The sequence below is a fragment of the Pinus tabuliformis genome, chromosome 1_1 (genome assembly GCF_031772625.1).
Source record: "Pinus tabuliformis cultivar Carrire ecotype Pingquan chromosome 1_1, CPIR1, whole genome shotgun sequence".
NCBI lineage: Eukaryota > Viridiplantae > Streptophyta > Pinopsida > Pinales > Pinaceae > Pinus > Pinus tabuliformis.
Window position 1 is genome coordinate 802,764,559 of NC_142297.1, and position 27,533 is coordinate 802,792,091.

A 27,533-nucleotide genomic window follows, 5' to 3' on the forward strand; every position below is an offset into this window, starting at 1 on the left:
TAAAAATTAAAAAATAATAAGATCAAATTTAATTGGTTTTTATTATAATTTTTTTTAATTATAATAAGTATAAGATATTAAAATTAATTAAAATAATAATTATTTATATTTAGAATTATAATATTTTAGGATTTATTTTTTAAAATTATATATAAGTTATGATTATCAAATCCAAGAAGGACACTTACGCTAATTTTATTTATGACAATAGTAACTTGGAGGAAGTGTCTTTCTACAAGTACCTAGGAATTGATATTCATCACAAACTCAACTAGAACTATAGCATTGAGAAAAGGATTAATGGGGGATGGAAAGCTTATTTTGATCTTGAAAATAATTGCAAAACGTCAAACTGGTAATGTAGGATAGAAAGAAGTTCCTCTTTGAAACTTTAGTCACTCCAGTTATCTTATATGGATGTGAGGTTTGGGGTTGTAGCATCTCTAGAGAATCCTGGAGAAAGATTGAGCAAATCCAGAAGCGTTTTATAACGTATAACCTCAAAATTAAAAGCAACACACCCTATCCTATTCTCCTTATAGAAGTGGGTCTTTCCCCTATTGAAAGCCTAGCTATGACTAGGCTTCTGTTGTACAAGCAAAAACTCAATAACGTAGGAGACCATAGACTTCCTAAGCTAGCTTTAAATTCCAACCAAAACCACCTAAGGCTCAAACAAGGTTGGTATAAAGACACTGGGACCTGGTTAAATCATTAGGATATCGACAAGAATGTTGCATTGCAAAACATTAATAACATTAAAAATATTGTTACTTCTAAGTTCAAATAAAAAATGTGGTGTGAGAAATATTTAGCAGCTAAAAGAAAATTAAGATATTATAAGGAGGTCATCAATCCCACTCTAGAAGATCAAAAGTATCTTTCTGTTTTAACTAGCTCAAAGAAGAAAATTAATATAGCCAAGATTAGAACGAACCCTCATGAGCTCCATAGTGAAACAAGTCGTTGGGCAGTTCCTAAAACACCATGGATGGAAAGGTTCTGCCATCTCTGTGACAATACAAACATCTAGGATGAGAATCACTTCCTCTTAGAGTGCCCTGCGTACAACCACATTAGATCTTAGTTTCAAAATCTTTGTTGCAATACTGGCCTTCCTAGCCTTTTACGTTGTCAAAATTATGGTGAGCTCGGGAGACTTCTCTCCAAGCTTTTTGAGGATAAGAATAAAATCTTAAATCAAACTAAATAATTTGTTTTTAAAGTCCGATAGACCAAATTTTGGTCTTAGTGGATGTTAACCACCACCACCATCATCATCATTCATATATATATATATATATATATATATATATATATATAATTTATGCTTTATTTAATTATTAACTTAAAAAAAAACTACATTTTTTCTTTTGTGCATACCTCAATCATAGGCATGTAAGTTTTTCTTTTGTGCATACCTCAATCATAGGCATGTAAGTTTTTTAAATGTTTTAATGATGCAAACTCTTTCTTGTTTTAAGAGGCAAATCATTATATTAATAGTCTAAGTATTTTATAAAAACTATATAAATTTTTAAAGTGTTTTAAAAATTCTCTTATTATTATTATATAAATTTTTAAAGTGTTTTAATGATGCAAAATTCTTTTAGTTTTTTAAAAGATCCAACTTGTATTACGCCTTGGTTAAACAACAAATATTTTGTTATATTAATAATATATTTTTTTTATAGGGAAGGAAATGGAATATATATATATATTATATTTACGGGTGTGGGTGTTTTTAGAGTGAGGGAGATATTATAATGGTGAATTAAAACAGATGTTTTCATTAAGGGTTGGTTATATGGGTTTTATTAAAAAATAATAAAAAATAAATAATAAGATTAAATTTAATTTATTTTTTAATAAAATTATAAACTAATTTTCAAGAAAGAATTTGTAATATACTTATCGTATTAAAATAATAATTATTTATCTTTGTAATTATGTTATTTTATAATATATTATTTAAATCTAATTAATAAATATATAAGAATATTTCTATACATATAGATGTGAAATATATATAAAATATAAATAATTTACATTTATTTAATCATATATATTAAAATAATAATGATTTATATTAGTAATTATGATATTTTAGAATTTCATATCTAAATTTAAGTATTAACATGCAAATATTATACTCTCTTTCCCTAAAGAAAAATGTCAAATGCATGTATTTAACTATATGTATTATTAAAGTTTTGATAAAACCGACCTACATCCATTTTAACTTCAAATCTATCAAGTATCGAGAGGCATCAAATCGTTTGTAGTGCAAATCTTTTTTTTTAGTGCAAAACTTGAGGAAATGTTTGCACCTCGAGAGATTTGATCCCTCTCGATGCTTAATAGATCAGGAATTAAGATGGATCTTGAAGCTCAATAATAGATCAAGAGTGTATGACGTTGAGACAATCTACTTGAATCTTTGTTGTTAGACCATAAAACCTAATACGCTCCTATGTTATATCATAAAACCCAATAAGAATATATACTTGTTTTTGTAGGAGTTGAGGATCTTAACTATCCGTGATTTATTTTTATTTTTAATGTTAGATATAATGCTTCTGTGATCCATAATGTAGAGAGTAGTCTTTCGAATTAATCACATTGTAAGGATTGGGTCGATGTTTCGAGCCAACTAATATGGTTCATCCTCAGGACAAGGTGAGAAACCAAATGATATGAGAGAATAAATAGCAGGGATGCATCATGGTTTAGGGTAAGCCGTTCAAAACTAACTGTTGGTAAAATGAAATTATTTAGGAATATGTGATGAAAAGATGTATATTAAGTTAGAAAATAACTGTTATCTAATAGTTGATTAATTAATAATCGAATTTATAAATAATTTATCAATTTAAATAATAATATAATCTAAGAATAACTAATTTACGTGATATTATTGGTTAGGGTTGATTTGTACAAGGTGAGTTAGGTAGAAGACTAGACATTGTCATTAATAAATTAGTTAATAATAATCTTAAAAATAATTAATATATTTATCAATTAAAATAATAATATTATCTAATCATAATTTATTTATACAAAATTAATAGTTAGGATTGACCTATTCAATGTGAATAAGGTGGAAAACTAGAAGTTTTAATAAATTAGTTAATATTATTATTAAAAATAATTAATATATATATTAATATTTGGTTGACAATTAGTTGTTAGGTAAAGAATTAGTTCATAATTAAAACTAATTTATTTTTTAAGTCAAATAATAATATCATCTATGAATAATTTATTTATATAATATTATTAGTTAGGGTGCATTAGGTAGAAAAACTAGCTGTTTTCATAGTAATTTGGTTGATAATTTTATTAAAAATGATTAATTTATGTAATTATTATGTAATAAATTAATTATTTATATAATACTATGACCTAAAATAATCATTCAAGATTCTATTAGTTGGGGTGATTTAATTAAGGAAAAATTTGGTCAAACTTCATTGCTAGGAATGATTCAAAAATAAATTTTATGAGACCATCAAAGGAAAGAGGATAGTTTATCCTCCTTAAAAAGGAAAAAAAGAAAAGATAGAGTAAAGGTAATACCATCAGCAAGAAGAAAGAAAAAAATTAGGATAGAAAACCACTGAAGATGAAAAAAGATAAGGGTGAGGAAAGGGCGTCGAATTTATGAAGCGAGAGCTGGAATCCAACTTTTACTTAATTTCTGGCCATCATCCCTATTGAGGTTTTTTGCATGTGTTTCAATCTCAATCGCTTCCTTGAGGTTCCTGTGATGGAAATGATTAATCTTAGTAATGACTTTGGATTCTTCAATGCAGACATGGTGTTTTGATTTCTCAGCATGTTCTGCAAGAGCCGAGGTGCGAGAGAAAATGTGTCTAATGTCAGCAGCATGTTCATTGATCCTCTGCTTAATAGATCTTCCTGTTTCTCCAATGTAGGGGATACCATAGTAGTAGGGAATGAGGTAGACCTCTTTTGAGTCCTTTGGGTCAATAGTGTCACGCCCCTACACCTGCAGTAGTCTTCCAACCGCTTATAGCGAGGTGCGGCACCACCGAACGCTTTATTTTCACCAATACTAACCTTCATGGACTGCGCCTAATTCACTTGTCCTTACTTAGTTTTTGTTTCGCAACCAAGTAAAATTAATTATCCTTTATACTAATGAAGCCCATACTCATTCATTATCCACAACAATTATAAAGCACATCAACAATTGCAACAGTATAAAGGGGAGGGGCAACTCCCGAACAAGTTTGCCCAACAATATATTATAATCAGTCTTTTCTTCAATAATACAATGCAAGTAATGCTTGGAAAACTCCAAGCCAATACTTAGAATATTTTACAAAGCAGGCAAACAGCCTTTACAAAGAATATGTGCGCGTATTGCACGAGAGTGGGTGCTCACACGAGTCACCGAGACACTCTACCAAAACTCGGCACAATCTGCACTTTAGAACGGCCCTGGGCGCACCTCGCCCAACCTACAACCGGCTATAAACCCAACCCAACCTGCACACTTAGGATCTACGCATGAGCTATGCGCATCCACAAGTGGATTGTGCACTTTACCCCTGCTCCTCCTTAGAAGTGCGAGCTCTAAAGTGCAAGTTGCTTGATGTCGAAATGAACCTGTGCTATGGAAAATATATACGCATGCTACCATGGGTGGTGGCCCTCCAGCCGATCCCTAAACATGCTATAATGCACACCCCATGTGCGCACTTATGTGGTCGGCCTTGCCATCGTGCAAGGCTCTTCAAGCCAAGCTATAAACTCCTTTGTCTTCCACGCATTTTTCACTAAGTGTCGTAATGATCCTCAATATATCATCGCATCCAACTCGTTTGTTCGTCACTTTTCCTCCGCACGTTGGTTATGTCGTGCTCACCCGTCACACTTCGCACGCCCGTCGCACACCCATCGCATGCCCACCGGGCGCGTGTGCGCGGTCACCCGACGCCCAACTGCACCGCGGATACGAAGGCCTTACATCCTCCTCCACCTGAAATCGTTGTCGTCCTCGACAACATACCATCCCAGTAGCCATCCACCAAGATCATCATCATCCATGATGTAGACTCCTCCACATAAGGCAACATCCCTGTAACATATGTAGAGCCTCATCTCCATCATGCTACGCTTTAGTGACCAACTGCCATCAAGCTCACCATACCAAGTATGTACTTCCATCCGATGTCATCTCGATCCATGATTACTGATCACCTTGTCACAATCCCCACATGCTGCTTCTCCATGGAAGGCTGGTCCCTCCATCCAAGCTTCATGCCCACTACAACATCCATGTCAACCTCATCATGTGTCATCATGTGAACCTCTGTCATGATACTCCAGCACAATAACAACATTCTTCTGCACACTTCGCGACCCCATGTCTGAACTAGTTGGGTAGCTAATCCAACCATCACGCTCAATCCATGAGAGTGAACATCCTCATGCCATCATCAGCTGTTCCTCAAACATCTGCCACATTGTCGACTCATCAAGAATCTATCTCCATAATCCATGCTCAGGTCCATGGAAACTCCATCCATCTGCAACATGTCATGATGCTTGATGCCAAGCCATCCCTGCACCATCATACCTGCTCCATATACTTTGAGGGCTCACTGCCATGAGCAGCTAACAATGAGCCCATCTCCTTATCCATCTAAGAAGATGTAGAGGGAGTAGACCCTGGAGGCTCTCCCTCACTAAACAACTCAATCCATCTATTAGGATCCTCAATCTCCATCTTTTGTAGATAAGCAGCCCGGTCTTCCTTCTAGACATCCGGCCTCATATACACTTCATCATCATCATCTTCCACCAACTCTAGTCTTCTTGTCAAATCCAAGATGCTATCTGAAAGTGATCTAATGACCAATGACTGCTCCACAAGCTTTGCCTCAACAGTGGACAACCACTTGTTCACCTTCTCCTTATCCTCCATTTGCATCACTCCCAATTTACAATCAGGCCTTGTCACACCAGTGGTTGGCACACCAATGGGTACATCTTCCCTTCCATCATAAATGTAGAGCTTCTTCAAATGTGGTACAACCATAGCATCAAATTGTTTCATGAATTCCATCCCTAATACAGCCTCATAGTCATCAATACGCACTATAGTGAAGTCCACCTTCCCTGTCCATTCACCAAGTGTAGTGTCCACCCTTTCAGCTATACCAAGAATCTCAATAGGAGGAGATTTCACTGTCTTCATTTGTGCCTTTGCCGGTACAAACTTCAGCCAAATCCTTCTCGCAGTATCTTCGCCCTTGAAGTTGTGAGAAGCCCCACCATCCACCATAGTGAGCACATCAGCACCCCCAACCTTCATTCGAACATATTCCAACTTGTTTCTTTATAGGTCCCTTTTAGAGACTTCTTCTGTAGTAGCAGAAGCACCAAGTATCTGCATCATCCCCACAGAAGCATCTTCATTCTTTCCATTAGATTCATCTTTCCCCTTCAAGGCTATGAGATGCCTTACCTTAAGAGATAGGCATTCCCACTTCTTTTGGTTCAATTTTTGTCTTATCTCTAGTTCCTTGAGTTCTGCATCAATCAAGTCTGCTTCCTCTGCAAGTTGAAGGGCTTCCTCTCTATTTTCATCAGAAATCCCCTCCTTGACCAAGGCACGAAGAGCATCCCTTGTTCCAAACAATCTCTTGCCACATTCTGTAAATCCTTGTTTTACTTCCTCTGACTCTCCAAGTAGACTTCCTTCAAATTATTCGAAGTTTGCATAACCCAATTTCCACAAGATAGACATTCTTACCAAGTCACCTGCAATTCGAACCAACCCTTGTCCCACTTCGTATGAAATGGTTTCCTTCACCTGCAAGTACCCTTTTCACAGTCACGAGCAACCCTACTCAAAACCGAGTCTTGAAACTTCAAATGCTTCAACACCTGAACCTGTTCAAGCCTCACTATCACCTGTCATGAGCAACCCAGCTCATCAGCTTCCAAGTGTATGAACACTTGCTTCACCCGCCTTCCTGCAAGACTTCTCCAAGTCTTCAGACCTGCTCTGATACCACTTCACTTCGGTGAAGTGTGTAGCAGCTTCAATACCAGATCAGCTGCTTTGATACCACCTGTCACGCCCCTACACCTGCGGTAGTCTTCCAACCTCTTATAGCGAGGTGCGGCACCACCGAACGCTTTCTTTTCACCAATACTAACCTTTGTGGACTACGCCTAATTCACTTGTCCTTACTTAGTTTGTGTTTCACAACCAAGTAAAATTAATTATCCTTTATACTAATGAAGCCCATACTCATTCATTATCCACAATAATTATAAAGCACATCAACAATTGCAATAGTATAAAGGGGAGGGGCAACTCCCGAACAAGTCTGCCCAACAATATATTATAATCAGTCTTTTCTTCAATAATACAATGCAAGTAATGCTTGGCAAACTCCAAGCCAATACTTTGAATATTTTACAAAGCAGGAAAACAACCTTTACAAAGAATATGTGCACATCTTGCACGAGAGTGGGTGCTCACACGAGTCACAGAGACACTCTATCAAAACCCGGCACAATCTGCACTTTAGAACGGCCTTGGGCGCACCTCGCCCAACCTACAACCGGCTATAAACCCAACCCAACCTGCGCACTTAGGATCTGCGCATGAGCTATGTGCATCCACAAGTGGATTGCGCACTTTACCCCTACTCCTCCTTAGAAGTGCGAGCTCTAATGTGCGAGTTTCTTGATGTCCAAATGAACCTGCGCTATGGCAAATATATACGCATGCTACCATGGGTGGTGGCCCTCCAGCTGACCCCCAAACATGCTATAACGCACACCCCATGTGCGCACTTATGTGGTCGGCCTTGCCATCGTGCAAGTCTCTTCAAGCCAAGGTATAAACTCCTTTGTCTTCCACGCATTTTTCACTAAGTGTCTCAATGATCCTCAATGTATCGTCACATCTGGCTCGTTTGTTCGTCGCTTTTCCTCTGCACGTTGGTTATGTCGCGCCCGCCCGTCGCACGGCCATCACACGCCCACCGGGCGCGTGCGCACGGTCACCCAACGCCCAACCGCACCGCGGATACGAAGGCCTTACAAATAGGGTGCTTATCTGGTCGAAGAGAATTTTTAATAGTATTGAGAGGTTTGAAAGAGGAAAAAACATTTTAAGAATATGGGAAATCCTATCCGTGGTTCCTTGGATATATGGGAGATAAATCTTAGGAATAGGATCAGCAAGAATGGATTTAACCCTCAGCTCTTTGCTAGCTCTATGAAAGGCCTTGAGGCTAAGGGGTCTGCTATACCCATTTTTCTCAAAAACCTCAAGAAGATGAGACTTCTCCTAATCAAGGTGGTCATCATCTGATATTCTTAGAGCACGGGTAGTGAAAGTGCTAAGAACCCTGAATTTCTGAGCTGGGAAATGATGAGAATTGGCATGGAGGTATTGTTCTATGTGAGTCTTCTTTTGGAAAACTTGGTGACCAATGGAACCATCATCCCTCCTAGAAAGGAGAATGCCGAAAAAGGAAAGGCGACTATTCTCCTCAACCTCCATAGTGAACTTGATGGAATCTTAAATAAAATTCAGGTGGTTGAGGAACATATCTAGTTTCTCCCGTCCATGAGGCTGGATGACACAAGTGTCATCGAAAAACCTCTTCCATTTTTTAGGACAGAATTTGGCAAATACAAGGGACCTTGTCTCAAAATCTTCCATAAACAAGTTTTCAACAATGGGGGAGAGAGGGGAGCCCATCGCAACACCATAGGTTTGTTCATAGAACTTGCCTTGGAAACTGAAGAAAGTAGAGGTGAGGCAAAGGCCAACTAACTTGGAAGTGTCCTTATCATTGATGCGATTAATGATATCAACAGCTTCTTGGATGTTGATTTTGGTGTATGAGGAAACGACATCAAACCTCACTAATAAATCTCCAGGATCTAATTTGATATCTTTCCATTCTTGAACGAAGGAGGCAGAGTCTTTCACAAAAGAATCAGTGCATCCTACAAGAGGTTTGAGCTTTTGGGCTAGAAACTTAGCCATAGGATAGGTTGGACCATTAATGTTATTAATGATAGGTCTCAAGGGGGCACCAGATTTATGAATCTTCGGAAGACCATAGATTCTAGGGGTAAGGGGGCTGCTTACTATGAGCTTACAGGAAAGGGGATTAGGAGATGGATCTGCTTTAATTGCTAAAGAAACCTCCTTAGAAATGGGTTTAAGGGGATTTTTATTAAGATTGATGTAACTCCCACTACTAGATAGATGTTCTACCATTTCATGGACATAATCAGACTTGCCAAGAATGACAAAAGCTCCACCCTTGTTTGCCTTAAGGATGACAATGTCAAGGTCATCCCTTAGGGTTTTAAGAGCAAGAAACTTGGCCTTACTTAGGTTCTTCTTAGGAGGTTTAGCCTTCCTAAGAACATCGGTGCAATCTTGTCTGATAGTCTCCTTGATATTGTCTGGAAGGTCCTTGATCCCGTATTCGATGCTACAGATGATGTCATCAGTAGGAATCTTATTCGAGGCAAGGGAAAAATTGAGACCTTTATTGAGGACACTAAAGACGGAGGGATCAAAACTTTTTCTCGAAAGATTAATAACATTCTTAAAACCTACCATATTATTATTATTTGTATTATAGTAGTAGTTGTAATTATTATTATAGTAGTAGTAGTTGTTGTTGTTATTATTATTATTATTAAACTTGAAAGAGGAGTTATTATTATAAGTGAAGTCATTCTTATTAATAGTATTCTTATTATTTTTGTATTTAATTGAATTTTTAGAGCTTTTATTATATTTCTTCATATTATTATTAATATTGTCAAAATATTTTTTATAATAGGGAAGTGAGGGAGAATGATGAAAATCAAAATTAGGGAAGGAGTTATGAGTGTTATTAATAATATCGGAAATAATCAACTTATCATTAACATGCGCGGGGGAGGAGCTGAGAACGAAATCCGAGGGAGGGGGGAAGGAATCATCAAGGGAGGGAGGGGCCGCGACATTGCACTCATCCAAGTGTAGAGGGGGAGGGATGGCGTACGGAGGGGAAGAGGGGAGCAGAGCGCAAGGGGGTAGGAAGAAGCTTGGACGGAGGACGAAGAAAGCTTGGATAAGATAGGAGCTTGGAGTAGGTTCATTGCGAGGCGAGTAGGAGGTAATGCGCCAGAGCGAGAGAGGTTAGGCTCAGAGAGTCTAATGGACGAAACAAAATTCAACGGAACAAAAGGTAACACATCCACTAGATCTATCACCCTATCTACGTGATGAGAGCTTCTAAAGGAAGAGAGAGAGGATGGAGACGAGGGAGAAACCGAGACAGCCAGTGATGAGGACCGAGAAGGAGCAGAGATTGGGGATGACACTGAGGAAGACGATGCAGAGAATGTAAGAGACCAAGGCAGAGATGAGGATAGAAAGGCCAATATGGATCTAGATGATCTTGAAGCTAAATTTTGCGAGAAAATCTAGTCCTTTAAAGCAGTAATCTTCTCTTTATTAGTTGCACTTGTCAACAGACGCAACTCAAGAAAAGAAGCGAAATCGGAGGAGTGAGTTCCAATGTTTAATAGTTTCTCAAATTTAATCAAATGCTTTTTCTTTGAGGATTCCTCTAACAAGAGGGCCTTCGTTGCCGAACTACCATCGATCACCATCCACAAAGAAAATGAAACCTTGTTTGCTAGATACAAATGGAGCGAGAGAAGTTTGTGGGAAAGATGATCAAGATCCCTCATTAAACCAATTTCAGATCTAACAAGAGTAGAGCTAGATTTTAGAAAAACATGCTTATTTTTAGAGTTATTAAGCGGATAAAAGATATGGGCGAAAACTGGAACCAATGATGCATCCCTACACCTTTTGAGAAAGGTCAAATTAGATTTCTTCTTAGCAATTTTTAGTTGAACCCGTTCAAATTGACAAGCCTTTTCAGCCATTTCCTTTCTGTGAAGGGTAATAATGTTAGATCTAACACTTTTGTGATCCATAATGTAGAGAGTAGTCTTTCGGATTAATCACATTGTAAGGATTGGGTTGACATTTCGAACCAACTAATGTGGTTCATCCTTAGGACAAGGTGAGAAACCAAACGATCTGAGAGAATAAATAGCAGGGATGCACCATGGTTCAGGGTAAGCCATTCAAAACTAGTCGTTGGTAAAATGAAATTATTTAGGAATATGTGATGAAAAGATGTATATTAAGTTAGAAAATAATTGTTATGTAATAATTAATTAATTAATATCCAAATTGTAAATAATTTGTCAATTTAAATAATAATATAATCTAAGAATAACTAATTTACGTGATATTATTAGTTAGGATTGCTTTATTCAAGGTGGGTTAGGTAGAAGACTAGTCGTTATAACTAATAAATTAGTTAATAATAATATTAAAAATAATTAATATCTTTATCAATTAAAATAATAATATTATATAAGCATAATTTATTTATATAATATTAATAGTTAGGGTTGACCTATTCAATGCGAATAAGGTGGAAAACTAGCCATTTTAATAAATTAGTTAATAATATTATTAAATAACTTAATATATATAATAATATTTGGTTGAGAATTAGTTTTTAGGTAAATAATTAGTTTATAATTAAAACTAATTTATTTTTCAAATCAGATAATAATATCATCTATGAATCATTTATTTATATAATATTATTAGTTACGGTGAATTAGGTAGAAAAACTAGCCATTATCATAGTAGATTATTTGATAATATTATTAAAAATGACTAATTTATGTAATTATTATGTAATAAATTAATTATTTGTATAATACTATGACATAAAATAATTATTCAAGATTCTGTTAGTTGGGGGTGATTTAATTAAGGAAAATTTGGTTCAATCTTCATTGCTAGGAATGATTCAAAAATAAATTTTATGAGACCATCAAAGGAAAGAGGATAGTTTATCCTCCTTAAAAAGGAAAAAGAGAAAAGATAGGGTAAAGGTATTACCATTAGCAAGAAGAAAGAAAGAAAAAAAAAGGATAGAAAACAACTGTATATGAAAAAAGATAAGGGTGAGGAAAGGGCAGCGAAGTTATGAAGCAAGAGTTGGAATCCAACTTTTACTTAATTTCTAGCCATCTTCCCTATTGAGGTTTTTGGCATGCCTTTCAATCTCAACTGCTTCCTTGAGCTTCATGTGGTGGAAATGATAAATCTTAGCGATGAATTTGGATTCTTCAATGCAGACATGGTGTTTTGATTTCTCAACATTTTCTACAAGAGCCGAAGTGCGGGAGCGATTGTGTCTGATGTCAGTAACATGTTCTGCAAGAGCCGAGGTGCAGGAGCGATTGTGTTTAATGTCAGTAGCATGTTCAATGATCCTCTGCTTAATAGATCTTCCTGTTTCTCTAATGTAGGGGATACCACATGAGTAGGGAATGAGGTAGACCCCTTTTGAGCCCTTTGGGTCAGTAGGATCCTTAAACGATCTAAGAGAATTTTTCATGGTATTGAGAGGTTTGAAGGAGGAAGAAACATTAGTGTTCTTAAGAATATGGGCAATCCTATCTGTGGTTCCTTTGATATATGGGAGATAAACCTTCGGAATAGGATCAGCAAGAGTGGGTTTAACCCTCGGCTCTTTGCTAGCTCTTTGAAAGGCCTTGAGGCTAAGGGGTCTGCTATACCCATTGTTCTCAAAAACCTCAAGAAGATGAGACTTCTCCTGATCAAGGTGGTCATCATCTGAGATTCTTAAAGCACGGGTAGCAAGAGTGCTGAGAACCCTGAATTTCTGAGCTGGGAAATGATGAGAACTAGCATGGAGGTACTGCTCCGTGTGAGTCTTCTTTCGAAAAACTTGGTGAAAAATGGAATCGTCATCCCTCCTAGAAAGGAGAATATTGAGAAAGGGAAGGCGACCATTCTCCTCAACCTCCATGGTGAACTTAATGGAATTTGAAAGAGAATTCAAGTGGTTGAGGAACATATCTAGTTTCTCCTTCTCATGAGGCTAGATGGCACAAGTGTCATTGAAAAACATCTTCCATTTTTTAGGATGGAATTTGGCGAATGCAAGGGCCCTTGTCACAAAATCTTCTATAAACAAGTTTGTGACTACGGGGGAGAGAAAGGAGGCCATCAGAACACCATAGGTTTGTTCATAGAACTCACCTTTGAAACTAAAGAAAGTAGAGGTGAGGTGAAGGCCACCTAACTTGGCAGTGCCTTTATCAGTGATACGATTAATGATATCAATGGCTTCTTGGATGGGGATTTTTGTGTATAAGGAAATGACACCAAAACTCACCAATAAATCTCCAGGATCTAATTTGATATCTTTCCATTCTTGAACAAAGCAGGTAGATTATTTCACAAAAGAATTAGTGCAGCCCACAAGAGGTTTGAGCTTCTGGGCTAGGAACTTAGCTAGAGGATAGCTCAGACCGTTAATGGTATTAACGATAAGTCTCAAGGGGGCACCAAATTTATGAATCTTCCGAAGACCATAGATTCTAGGGGTAAGGGGGTTTCTTACGACGAGTTTACGGGAAAGGGGATTAAGAGATGGAATTGCTTTAACCGTAGAAGAAAGCTCCTTAGAAATGGATTTAAGGGGATTTTTCTTAAGCTTGTTGTAACTCCCACTGCTAGATAGATGTTCTACCATTTTGTGGACATAATCAGACTTGTTAAGAATGACAACATCTCCACCATTATCCACCTTAAGGATGACAATGTTAGGGTCATCCCTTAGGGTTTTAAAAGAAAGAAACTTGACCTTGCTTAGGTTCTTCTTAGGAGGTTTAGCCTTCCTAAGAACAACGACACAATCTTGTCTGATAGTCTCCTTGATATTGTGTGGAAGGTCCTTGATCCTGTATTCAATGCTACAGATGATTTCATCAGTAGGAGTCTTATTCGGGGCAAGGGAAAATTTGAGACCTTTATTGAGGAGACTAAAGACGAAGGGATCAAAATTTTTGCTGGAAAGATTAATAACATTCTTAAAACCTACCATATTATTATTATTATTATTATTAAACTTGAAAGAGGAGTTATTATTATAAGTGAACTCATTCTTATTAATAGTATTCTTATTATTTTTGTATTTAATTGAATTTTTAGAGGTATTATATTTCTTCATATTATTAATAATATTGTCAAAAATTTTATTAAGATAGGGAAGTGAGGGAGAACGGTGAAAAGAAAAATTTTGGAAGGAGTTACCGTTCTTGTTAATAATATTGACAATAATTGACCTATCATTAACAGGCACGGCAGAGGAGCTGATTTATTTATCAAGTCAAATAATACCACTAACCCCCCATCAGATACCACTAACCGCCTGCTACATCCTCCAAAAACTAACTTTCCCTTATTCTTCCACCGCGCCCCACCACTCTGCTTCCACCACTTACTGCCTGTCACATGGCATGACCATTGGGCCAATTGAATGCTTTCCTAGCCAAATACTCGTTCTTCATTTATTTCTATTTTCTCGAGTAACCGTTCATCCTAACGGTCCTGCACCATTCCAAACAGGACTTTGTCACAATGTTTAGATAACTTCGAGTTTGTCATTCTCAACCTTTCACTCCTGATCGTTTTTTATTTTCATAATTTCCCACAACAATCTCCATCAAAGCATTTCCGCGGCCAAACTGCGATAGAAACAGACTTTTCTTTCCATTTTCACCTGACAGTCTGATATCTTGCTAACCTCAGTAAGCCTCCTCTGTAAATTCATTCGATTCACAGATTATTTACAGTCATGCCTCCTAAAACTAAAACCCAGGATAAGAGCATTAATACATTAATTCCCCCTTCTGTAGATTTATATGATATACCATTAGCGGATAGAGATTACAAGATAAATGACACTTAGTGTGACTATGATTTTCTAGAACTGTATTGTTGGTTAGAGGATAAGCACATAGACAAGACTGATGAAAAAGGGCTTTGGGAGTCTAACCTCCCCCATTATATCTTCCTCTTGACATTCCAAGCCCAAAAATTTACCAGAAGGTGTCAAGCATGCTATGTCCCTGCCAAGAGAGCCATTATTACCCCTACAGGTGACATTCTTTTCACCATCACAGCCCAGTCCATTGACCAAATGATGCTGGACCCCACTGCGGAAAATGTTGTCCCTTTCTCCCTAGAAGACCTCAGCCAACTTTATCAAAAGATGGAATTTACCACCAAAGCCATAATTTTTTAGATTTTCTTGCCAAAGAATGTCCAATTGTCCAAAAATAATCCTCCATATCCTTCTTCCGCTTTACCTGATGAGGCCAAGCAGGATTATTTCCATGATTTCTTACATTTTAGGCTATCATTCTGATCAGTAGGTAGATGAGCCCATTTTAGGATTTTCAACTTTAGTCAGTTTTTGGCTAATAATAATCATGAGAAATTTATTAAGTTTCCTACAAAGCAGGTGTTCAATTACACCTCTATTTTGATTTACATATTCATCTATTATCAAGAAGACAAGTTTAGTTTTGCATTGTAGAAATTGGATGATGCAGGGAACCAACAACCAGTGATCTTTTGGACCTCATTGGTCATGAAAGAACATAAGGAATTTACCTACGAGAAATTTATTGAAGACTTTGTTCATCCATCTATGAACATTCTCAATAGTGCGGTACAACCATGAATTAGTGAGAAAATCAAGAGAATCCTGCATCTATCATACCAAGAAAAGACCAGTGACTGGTATCTATATCAAAACTACGCAGAAATTAGAGTGTATGGCTGTGAACTATCCCCCTATAAACTCCCCAACTACCTCCCAATGAGGATCTTTGCACTGGAGTATATCAGGCAGATGTTGAACTCATATGAAATTGTTAAATAATGAATCCATACAGGTGAAGATAGTTTAAGATAGAGGAGGAATGACCTATTATAGAGTTTTATGAACCCAACGTCACCCTTAACGATGGACTCACTTGGTAGTCCAAAACGTTGGGTTCATAAAACTCTATAACAGGTTATTCCTCCTCTATCATATGACATTCATTTTGTAGTGGCCAAGAAGAAGGCACAATTTAGGATAAAGACACAGTTGGGTCCATTTGTGTGCAACACCAAGGTAGTGGGAGAGGAAGAAAATAAAACACTGAAAGGAATGAAGTTCATTTTGAGCTTTGCGTGGTCTTATGACCCTTATGGCATCATATCAATGCTCATAGTGGAAAACAAGAACACTCCTTACATTCATAATTCAAGGCCAGACATAGAGTAGTATGCTAATCAACTGGAGTGGTAAGAAAATACCTTACACAAAATTGAAGAGAAGCTTGTTTCTACTTCCAGTTTGCAGAATCCAATTCCTTAGGAAAAATCAAGCAAAAGGCAGAGGGAGGAAGGATCATCATCTACTACTGGAATTGAAGCTATAGAATTCACAATCATTTATAGAAAAAGACCAAAGGTAACTCCTATAACACAAGTAGACAAAGAAACTAAAGAGCAGTCAACCATCATCATCACATGCTCACCACCTTCAACTACCAAGTTCACTACATCTCCTTCTAAACCTTCATCTTCACAAGGTCATAAGGGGACTGAGCTAGAATCACAAACTATCCAAACAGAAAAAGATAAGACAGTTTTTGGCAGGTACAGAGAGATAAAGCTCAGAAATGAAATTCTGAAGAACAACCATTACAACCAATTCTGGAAGCAGACTTCCAGCTCACAAAGTAGATTGTTGTCAGTGTTTGACACAAAGCATGGTAAAATGAAGATGGCCTTTCTTGAGGCCCACTACAAGAGAACCACCTTTGAATTCATCACAAAGGACATACATCCCATTGATCAAATGGAGATGCACAAGAAAACTAGTGAAATGATATCCTCCACTCTAACTAACACCACAATGTCACTTTATAAATTGCAGGTTTCTTTTGCAAATGTCTAGTCACACATGACGATGGAGTAAGTTTCCTCCTTGGCCAAAGAGAACATGACCAAGTCTTTGGAAGACTTGGTGATTAAGATAGGGTATTATCCTAAAGATGTTATTGTTGTTAAGGATATTATTAGAAAGAAGAACTTGGACATTGCAGCATTGAGAAAGAAGCTCAAGCTGCTACCCACAGAAGATCTAATGACCAAGGACATTGAAGAGGGTGAAGCATAGAAATCAAATATGATGAAATTGATCATAGAGCAAATTATACAGATTAGGAAAAAGGAGGAAGAGTAGGAGAAACTGATAAAGGAGAAGGAAGACAGTCTGAAGATGTCCATTGTCCCCCTGGATGTTGTACCTCTTTCTCAACTGCCATCAACAGGAGAAACCACTGCAACTACTTCTTCAACTCAGACTCCCAATGTTGAACAGGTAACATAGACACTTCAAAACATGTCATTGCAGTCAAAGGAAATTGAGACTTTGCAGGGCCAACTCAAAGCTTTGGAAGTGTAAAAGGCCAAAGCTAAAGCCACTTGGACTGTTGAATTGGAGAAATCCCTGAGGCTATTGGAAAAGTTGCGCCAGGTAGACAGAGACACTTCACCAAGAAAACTATTTGGATGAACGTATTAGACTACGTGAAGGAGATTTAGCTTTCTATCCAAAATATATTTGAGCAGAAAGAGCTAATAGAGCAGGAAACCGAAATTATTATGCAAGGAAGGGAAAAGCTGGGAGAGATGCCAACAGAAGCTACCAATATAATTAAACTCTTAAAATCAAAGTCCAGATATGAGTTAGAGGAAGTAGGAGTTAGTGATAGAACTTCCACCATTCTAGAAGTCAATAATGTCTTGTCAAAGAGAAATCTCATTGATCAGTTGGAGGAAAGGTGTGAAACCTTAGAGCTACAGGTAAACATGTTTACAAACAGGATTTAAGCCTTAATGCAAAAGGGATTGTCCAATATCTATGTCATAAATGACAAGTTTATCACTCAGGAAGATGATATCTTGAAGATGAAAGAAATGGTCTAAATCAACATTAAGTTCAGTGAAATTAAAGGAAGTATGACATCACAGGAATCCTTGGAGACCATGTCAAATGATTTCCATGTGTAGAATGGGGTAAAATATATTTTTACCGTAAAACCAATTTTTTCTAAATACGTAAAGGTAGATGAAATTTACCGCAGGGTAAGAAAGTTGACAGTGCCAGGTGAAAAGAGATGGGAGGAGTTGGTTGATTTATTGGATTGAAGGATAAATCATGAGCAGTAAAACAATTTTTTAGCGCAACATCCAGCACAACGGTCAGTTCAAAGTCGCAACACTGTTTTGGGATGACTCAGCAATCGAAACCATCAAAAAATGGCCCCTGTTCTCTTCAACAACCTACGTGGCCTATTATTTTTCCAGGATTTGATGATATAGTTTGTAATTAGGTTAACAATACACTATCAGTTTGACAATGATTTTGTAAAGAATTTTTGTAAATTTTCATTATAAATACTTCACTCATTGAAGTATTAAGCGTTATTTCTGAATGTAATTTCCTTCTGCCTATTGTAATTTTCAAAGCACTGGAGCATCAACAATACAAGGACCTTTCACAGGATTCATGTGATGTAATAAATGGTGATGTGTCTCTTTTATCTATTTGCTTAAACATTGTTTTTCCTTTCTTTTTTATTCCAAATATCTGAATTAATCAATGGAAACTGTGATAAATAGGATTTGCTACTGAGAGCGCCCTATTTTGGTTGTTGCTAATTTTAATGTTGTCCACTGAAGTCATATCAAGGAATTCTTAATTGATCTTTGGTCCCTATTGAACCTTACACTTCCGCTATCCCACCATCCATTTAATTTCTAAAAAGGTCCAGTTAGTGCAACCTAGCTTGCCATGTGAGAACTCCTTTAAAAATTGATGCAAAAGCTCCAGTTTAGTTTGTAGACTCCATAGCCCAATGGAATTACAACACTCATATCATCCAAACCTTTCAAACAAAGCAAACAAGTACAATCATAGCTAGCCTAAAACTTACATTAAAACAAAGCTAAATTAAACAAAGAGATCCCTCTTTGAAGCTGGCAGGGCTAGATCCTAGCTTCCAAAGTGGTTTTGATGTTGTCCAATGTGTTTACTCCCTCAACCTCAAAAATAAAAAAGGACAACAAGGGGCAAGGTAAACTATCTCAAGCATAGTTTTTTCTTTGTTTCAAGCTTATTTAAAAATGAAATCTATCTCAAGCATGATTTTTTCTCTGTTTCAAGATTGTGTAAAAATGAAACATATCTCAAGCATAGTTTTTATCTATTTCGAGCTTGTGTAAAATAAAACCTATCTCGATCTTAGTATTTTTCCTTCTTGTTCTTGTAAATAAATGAGAATAAGTTATCGAGTATACTTTTATAGTTTTTTCGGGCTCGTAAAAACTATAAGAAAAAAGCTCCCTTGGAGTCTTATTTATATTTTTTTTAGACTCCCTGAACATGAAAAGCTTGTTGAATGAACTTGTTTCCTTTCAAAGTTATTAAAAGGATTAGAAAGGGTGTCTATTCGGTGTGATTTTACCCATTTTTTGGACCAAATAGACTAAGTATGAAAAAGGTATACTCTAGTCAATCATGGCTAGAAGAGGTATCCATTGTATTGTTTTATCTTTTTTCGGCCATGGGAGACTAAATTTATGAAAATAACTCCCTTGGAGTCTTCTTTATGTTCTTTTAAGACTCCCTAAATATGAAAAAATGGCAAGCTTTAATTTTTCCTAGTTCGTTCAAATTTTACATTGAAATAACTGAACGAGTTATCTTTTATCCCTTTTTGGACTCATTAAAACTAAATGAAAAAGTTCATCTTGGAGTTTCCCTTTTATTTCTTTTCAAAATTTGTAAACATGAATAGACATTGAGTTACGCCTTCCTTGGAATCACAAAACTTAAACAGAAAAGGCACATTTCTAAATCGAGACTAAACCACTCCTTCCTAGAGTTTGTTAAAAGTACTTTGAATGACCCTTCCGATGGATGAGCTCATAGTTTTGAGCATATGTTATCCTCCTCAAGATTCCATAAAAATAAAGATTTACTTGCTAGAAATGGTGGGGGGAATTTGGGAAGGGAATGTGTATCTACTATGTATGGAAGTAAGTCACTCTTGAACATGACACCATTTCACTTCTTGTGTCAAGGTTGGGAAATCCACTTGTCTCTCATTGATCACACATGACCTTTTAAAGGTCTTATACTTGGGTCTATGATCCACTTTTTGAGTAAGTGCTACCATGTCAATTGTCGCGTCATTAATATGTTCAAGATATGTTCAACCTGTTTTCAGTTTCTAAGCCTTCTATCACATCGGCCATATCTAAATTAATCATCTTTTACAGTCTTTAAAGGATTTTATTGTGTTGTTCATCCATGGTTCATACCTAAATTATTATATGCTCTATCCACATAAAATATTTATACATGTTTCATGCCATTGATGGGGGATACATCAAGTTCATCCTGTAACAAATCACTTCCTATAGACTTAAACAAATTATATGGGAAGTTGATTTAGAAACCATTCAATACCTCAGAGCTTGCATGCCCTAATGACATGTTTCCTCACCTTCGACGATGGGTTTACATCATTGAAAATCGGTTGATTGATTCTATGAGTGTTCAACTTTAGATCATTTATTTACACTCCACAGGGTGTACTTGAGTACCTTAACAACCATTTTCATTATTGGTGGTTCCTTTAACGCCTATTAGTAGTTTTCATCATTGACTAGTAATCAGACACTTTCATTGACTATTAATAAGATAATTTCTACCATGTTCGACCTCAACACATTGATTCACATGGATAAAATATTCGTACTTTGTCAATAGAGATGAAGACCCTGACCTAATATGTTATGTTCAAGTTGTGATGGAGTTATTTGAGTATTTATGATTGGTGCATATCCATAGTGTCTATTTGGTGCCTATGTTCATATTGAGTCAAGAATGCATGGATCCACAATGTATGTTGGTGGCCATGACCTTCCTCATTTGGCATGGATCTTTACATAGTCTATACTCGTACTTTAAGTAACTTGTATACTAAGTATGGGAATTCATACCTTATAGATGATGATATGATATCATTGAGTTGTAAGTTGTTGATGGTTGTTAGCAGGTTTCTGACCAGTTGATCCCCTTTTCAATGCCTTTTCAATGCCTTTGCATGATAAATTACTTAAATCATCACATTTATTTTGACTTCATACTGTAGCAGGAATTCTATTACATATTTTTTTTTTTTACTTATAATAGATGATGTCATACCCCTATCCTTCATCATCTAAAGCACAATTTCCAACAACCCCTAAAATAATTTGGAAGAGAAACTCACCCATGAAGATAAGAATATTATGAAAATACTTTTAAAAACTCAAATTTTAAAGGGTGGCATAGGTGGGACCATAATTACCTGTGATCTTGCTAGGTTGTTGCACTATGTCTAACTTTTGACCCATGACATTGCCACATTTTTCCTGTTCATAGGGTGTGACATTGTTTTAAAAAAAGTAAAAATTAAAAGAATACAAGAAGCTTATACTCCAAAAGCCTCATGGATGGCATATTCTCCGATTAGTTTGGATTTGGTTCGACTTCCTACCTAGTTGGATATCACTTGGATATGAAACTCCATCCCATATCACTTATTATCCACTCCCAAGCTTAAAAATAGAACTATATCCTATTAAGATGGTTAGTCAAAAAATCTCAGGAGGCTTCGTGAAACTCTACCCAAATTCCTATCTTCCCCCAGCAATACCCCCCCCCCACACCCTCCCCCACCCCCACCCCCCACAAAAGTTTTGAAAGCAAGGCATTGGAATGAATAAAAATAAAAAAGAGATCTTTAACATCAATACTAGGTTGTAACATTTTTCTGCATTCTTAATACAGTTGCATTATTATTTCCCATAAATGATTGTTTACATGTTAACAATGTTTATTATTTGTTTCCTTGATCGCTTATATAGGTTACACCATATTATCTTTGAATCATCGGTGCTTTGATGATTTATTTACTTTTGTCACTTGTAGGTTTTTGCATCTAAGCATAAAGAACAAGACCAAGAGTTACAAATAACCAATGAGGACAATCATTTGGGAAAAGCTATGTATCTATCCTATTTCTATGTTAATTTTTTCTTTGATGTGTAATAAACCTCAGGAAAGTTTATTGCCACTATATGTTGATGAAATTTTTAATAATTTAACACATATTCAACAGGGATTATCTCGATCATGTACTATTGCAGAATACATACACAATACATAAGCTCCTCTACGTTGATCATCAATATAGCAGCATCAATAGCAATAAAACATCAAGAGCATTCACACATTAACACAATATGTAACCCGGGGAAAGCATCTCGCTAAAAACCCCACACTATCTGTATATTAATGATTGAGAACATGTAACATTACAAAGTACAATGCTTATCACAAGCAATCCAGTACCAGCTCCACCTGTTACACACAATACAGCTCAGATCTGATCTCCAAATCTATTCCACTGCTTGCCTGCCTCTGCAGCTCAATACCTGCTAAAGAACTGATGAGAATGGTTTACCAAACTCGTATTTCACCTACAAAGAATCACTCACACTTTGTAGGACGTGAGAACAGGCTACAATTCTTGGTATTGGCCAATTCATTGGCATACTCAATCCCTCTGATTGTGCAAATCATCATGCACAGCTATAGTCACAACTGATAGCAACTTGATCCTCTAACACATGTCCCTGCTGAACTGAACATGCACTGACATGCAACTGAGTTAACTGATGTATTCTATAGTTGCATTATGAGTTAATAACTTGTGAATTAAATAATAACTAATTCACCCAACTCATCTCTAGTCTATTTGCCAGTTAGACTAAATACAACCAGTTTAACAAAGCTAAACTGAACACAACTCCATCAACTGCACCTCCAGTCCACTAAACTCAACTCACTTGAGTTCTAATTAAAGTCCTTCATGTAAATATCAGTCATCCCATAGGTAACCACGTATTTCCTTCTGGGATCTGCATGTACCACATCCGTAGCTCATCTTGAAGTGCTCCAAGAGAATAAGACAAAGTTTATAGTCCAAATATTATTATGAGCTAATAATATTTGACTGTTCTATATTTAGAATGAGCAGTCACTCTGCTGTGATCTAAAAATAGAAGTCCATCTATTTTTCCCAACTTGACCAATCATCCATAAATAGCAACCTGCAATCCATAGACATGATCTATATGTCTAAAAATAGACTTGTGCCAAAAATAGCCTGCGGGCCCACTTAGTGAAGGCGACTCTTTTCACTAAGCTCCATCATCTTGTTGCAATCTCAACACTCCCTCTCGACAAGATATGGATTATCAGCAACCCCTATCCTGCCTCAGTGGTATTTGAATTTGCTCCTGGTGAGAGCCTTCGTCAGAATATCAACATCCTGATCCTCCGTTGGAATGTATGAAAGTAACATGATCCTCCGCTGCACACAATCTCTGATATGATGGTACCTGATGTCAATATGCTTAGATCTATCATGAAATACAGGATTAGCTGAGAGTTTAATGCAACTCTGGTTATCACAGTAGGATCCAAATGAGAACCGAACAAACCAACCAGGATCTTCCTCATCCATATAGCCTCGCATGCAGCCAAACTTGTTGCCATATACTTGGCCTCTGCTGAACTAAGTGCTACGGATCTCTGCTTCTTGCTGTACCAAGAAACTGTTGTCGATCCAATACTAAAGACCCCTCCTGATGTGCTCTTTCTTTCCATTGGGCTACCTGCCCAATCTGCATCCGTGAAACCACATAGCTTCACCTCATCCTCCTGTCTGTACCACAATCCATATCCTGATGTGCCTCTCAAGTAGCGCAATACATGCTTTCCCGCCTTCCAGAAGAGCTTGGTAGGCTTAACCATAGCTTGTGAAAGCTGGTTAACTGCATAACATATATCGGGTCGTGTATTGACCAAATACATCAGCGACCCCACCAACTGTCGATAAGCAGTGGCATCCACTTCTTCTCCCGAAGTGGCATCCTCCTTCCTCCAACCTCCAGGAGGAGGAGTATCAACGGGCTTGCAGCCATGCATGTTGAACTTCTCCAGTATCTCCCGAGCATACTTGCCCTGAGAAACAAACAGTCCACCACTACGCTGCCATATTTCCAATCCTAGGAAATAGTGAAGGAGGCCCAAGTCCTTCATCTCAAACTCTGTAGCAAGATCCTTCTTGCATGACAGTGTCAACAACTCATCACCCGTTAGAATCAAATCATCAACATACAGTACAATGATAAGCAACTTACCCTCCACCACAATCTAGTATAGGTTAGGATCCGCCTCGCTCTTGGAGAATCCAATTCCTATGAAATAGTTGTCTATCCATGTGTACCAAGCACGTGGTGCTTGTTTCAACCCATACAGTGCTCTCTTGAGCCTGCACACATGTGACTCACTGTTGAAGACCTCAAAGCCTTCGGGCTGCTCAATGTACATCTCCTCCTCAATGACTCCATTGAGGAACGCAGTCTTCACATCCATCTGATGAATGTTCCATCCCATCTGCGCTGAGAGAGCAAGAATCGTTCGTATGGAAGAATACCTTGCGACAGGTGCAAAGGTCTCCTCATAATCGATCCCCTCTATCTGTGAAAAGCCTCGGGAAACAAATCTTGCCTTGTACTTCTCCACACTCTCGTCAGCTGCCTGCTTAACTTTGTAGATCCATCTCGAACCCACCACTGATTTCCCTTCCGGTTTAGGAACAATCTCCCATGCACTGTTTCTGACAATAGAATCATACTCTTCCACCATGGCGTATACCCATGTGGGATCCTCCACGACTTCCTCCAAAGGGGATGGCTTAGTCACAACACACTTGCTCATAAGAGCCATGTATCCAGTGTACCGATCCGGTGACTGTCTCTGCCTGCGTTGGGCTGTAGGTGGTCCTACAACTTTCTCTGCATATTGAGCTAGTCGCTCAGCTTCTGTCAAGCACTTTCACCCTCTGATGGTTGGCGCTGCATAAGTGGACTCTTCCACTCCATGAACCTCGTCCTATGTCTGATCCACGTCCTGAAGTTCATCCTTAGGAACTAATAGCTCCTCATCTCCATGCAAGTGTAGCTCCCTCTCAAGCGAACACTTCATGGCTTTCTCCTCCTGAAATTTTATATCCCATCGCACAACAGTTTTACCACTGTCTGGAAAATACACACAACAGTTGTGGGGTGTATCAGTGTACCCCACAAATATCCCAACCTCTGTGGTCAGCTCCAACTTCTTCCTGGCATCCTTCATCACATGCATGTAAATGTTAGCACCAAAAATCCTCAAATGAGAAAGATCAGGCTTCTTACCAGAATAAGCCTCTTCAGGTGTACTCATGCCAAGTATCCTATGAGGACAACGGTTCTAAACATAAACTGCTATATTGCATGCTTCTGCCCATAAGTGAAGGGGTAGGCCCTGATCATGCAACATCACCCGTGCAGCACCCATGATCGTTCTGTTCTTCCGCTCAGCTACCCCATTCTGCTGTGGGTTATGGGGAGCTATGAGCTCTCTACGAATCCCTTCTGCCTTGTAGAAATCCTTGAACTCATCCGAGATGTATTCACCACCATTATCGCTCCTAAGAGCCTTCACCTTCTTCCCGACTCCTTCTCGACCAGTGCTTTGAATTCACAGAACTTTGAATATGTTTCACTCTTCTTTTGCACGAAGAAGATCCAGCACTTACGAGAGAAATCATCAACAAAAATCACATAATACCTGTGTTTTGCTATCGAAGCAACTGAGAAAGGTCCACACACGTTTATGTGAATTCTCTCAAGGATCATCGTGGCGCGACTATCCTTCTGGTGAAAGGTGGCTTTCACAAACTTCCCCAAAGTACACCCCTTGCATTGATCTGACTGCCCAAGAGTGCCTTTAGGAAGCCCTGTAGTGATCTGTTGCAGTATCTTCAAGGCTCCATGGTGAAGGTGACCCAATCTCCTGTGCTACAACTCGCCATCGTCCCGGCTCACCAATCCTTCTGCCTTGCCTGCCATTGTTGCGCATCCATCTACATGCAACTGATAAAGGTTCCTTACTCTAACCCCTATCTTTCGGGTCTCACCAGTTGTCTTGCTGCACAGGAAAGCTTTTCCCTCGCTGAAAACAACACCATACCCCTTGTCTTCTAACATCGCCACAGAGATGAGATTCTTCTTCAATCCTGGAACATGCATGACTTCCTTCAATACGAAGGGTTTACTAGACTCCCTCTCAAAGGAAATGGTACCGATACCAGTCGCACTGTATCTACCATCATCGCCCATCTCGATGTGCACTCCAAGATCTTTCTCCTCCAGTTCAGAAAACAAATCTCTATCTCCCGTCATGTGAAAAGATGCACCACTGTCCAAGAACCACACCGATCCCATCACACTTGAAACCAAGCATGCAATCAATGAAAAATCAAGCTCAAACTGAGAAGCTAAGGCCTCTCCCCCTGCAGATCCAGCAGCTTGCTTGTTCTTCTTCTTCTGCGGACAATTTGTGGCATAGTGTCTATGCTAGTGACAGTGAAAACACTTCACCTTGGACATGTCCTGCTTCTTGCCTTTCACACCAGACTGAGAAGCTTTCTTTACTTTGGCAGCCAAAGCAAAATTCTCTTCATCAGCTCCCTTTGACGAAGATCCGTCCCTGGTACTCCACTTGATCTCCTCCTGCACAAGATCTGACCACAGTCTTTCCCATCCTGGCAATTTCTCCTGACCATTGACAGAGTCCTGATAGGAATGCCAACTCTTCGGAAGACTAAGGAGAGCCAAGCTCACCAAGTCCTCATCATCGACAGTAACCCCCACACTTCCCAGCTCATCTTGACACTGAGTGAACCTCGTGAGATACTTGGGCATACTGTCACCCTTCTCGCATTTGATGTTTTTGAGTTTATCTTTGAGCGCCAGCTTCCTCTGATCGCTCTTGCTTTGGAATAATTCTGTTAATGATTTCCACATCAAATATGGAGTAGCCTTTCCATGGAGGCTGGACACAATGTGATCCCTTACGCCCTCTAACAGAATTCTTCGACATTTTGCGGTCTTCTTTTGCCAAGCATCAGCTTGAGTAGCATCAGTAGGCTTTGGGAAATCCGTCTCTATGAAATCCTTCAGCCCATTATCATCCAATACTGCCTCCATCTTTTCCTTCCATGCAATATTGTTTGAGTTGCCCTCAAGAGCATACTTCAATCGCAATCCTGTGAAAGACATTGTTGCGTTGTCACCAAGAAAAAACTGCTGCAAATTCGAATTCCACCAGCAACCAACTCAACCGCCTCAGATCTAAGATTCGTGAGAATACAATATTTCTCGTACAAAGATCGACTGTATGGGCATTCACCGGATATTTCACCTTCCAAAAGAAGGATGAATCCAGAGGCTACCTGGCCCGATTACAGACTCTTCCTGAAGAAATAGAATGTAAACACTTCTTGAATAGTAGATCAGAGGATCAACAGATCTGATACCATGTAGAAAT

General features: G+C 38.0%; 1 protein-coding gene across 1 annotated transcript; it reads right to left on the reverse strand.

Annotated features, from left to right (window-relative positions):
- Positions 1 to 12,125: 12,125 nt before the first annotated feature.
- LOC149216441 (uncharacterized) lies at positions 12,126 to 12,938 on the reverse strand. The gene has a single exon (XM_089389961.1). It carries the CDS (start codon positions 12,936 to 12,938, stop codon positions 12,126 to 12,128), a length of 813 nt encoding a protein of 270 aa, XP_089246087.1.
- Positions 12,939 to 27,533: the final 14,595 nt, after the last annotated feature.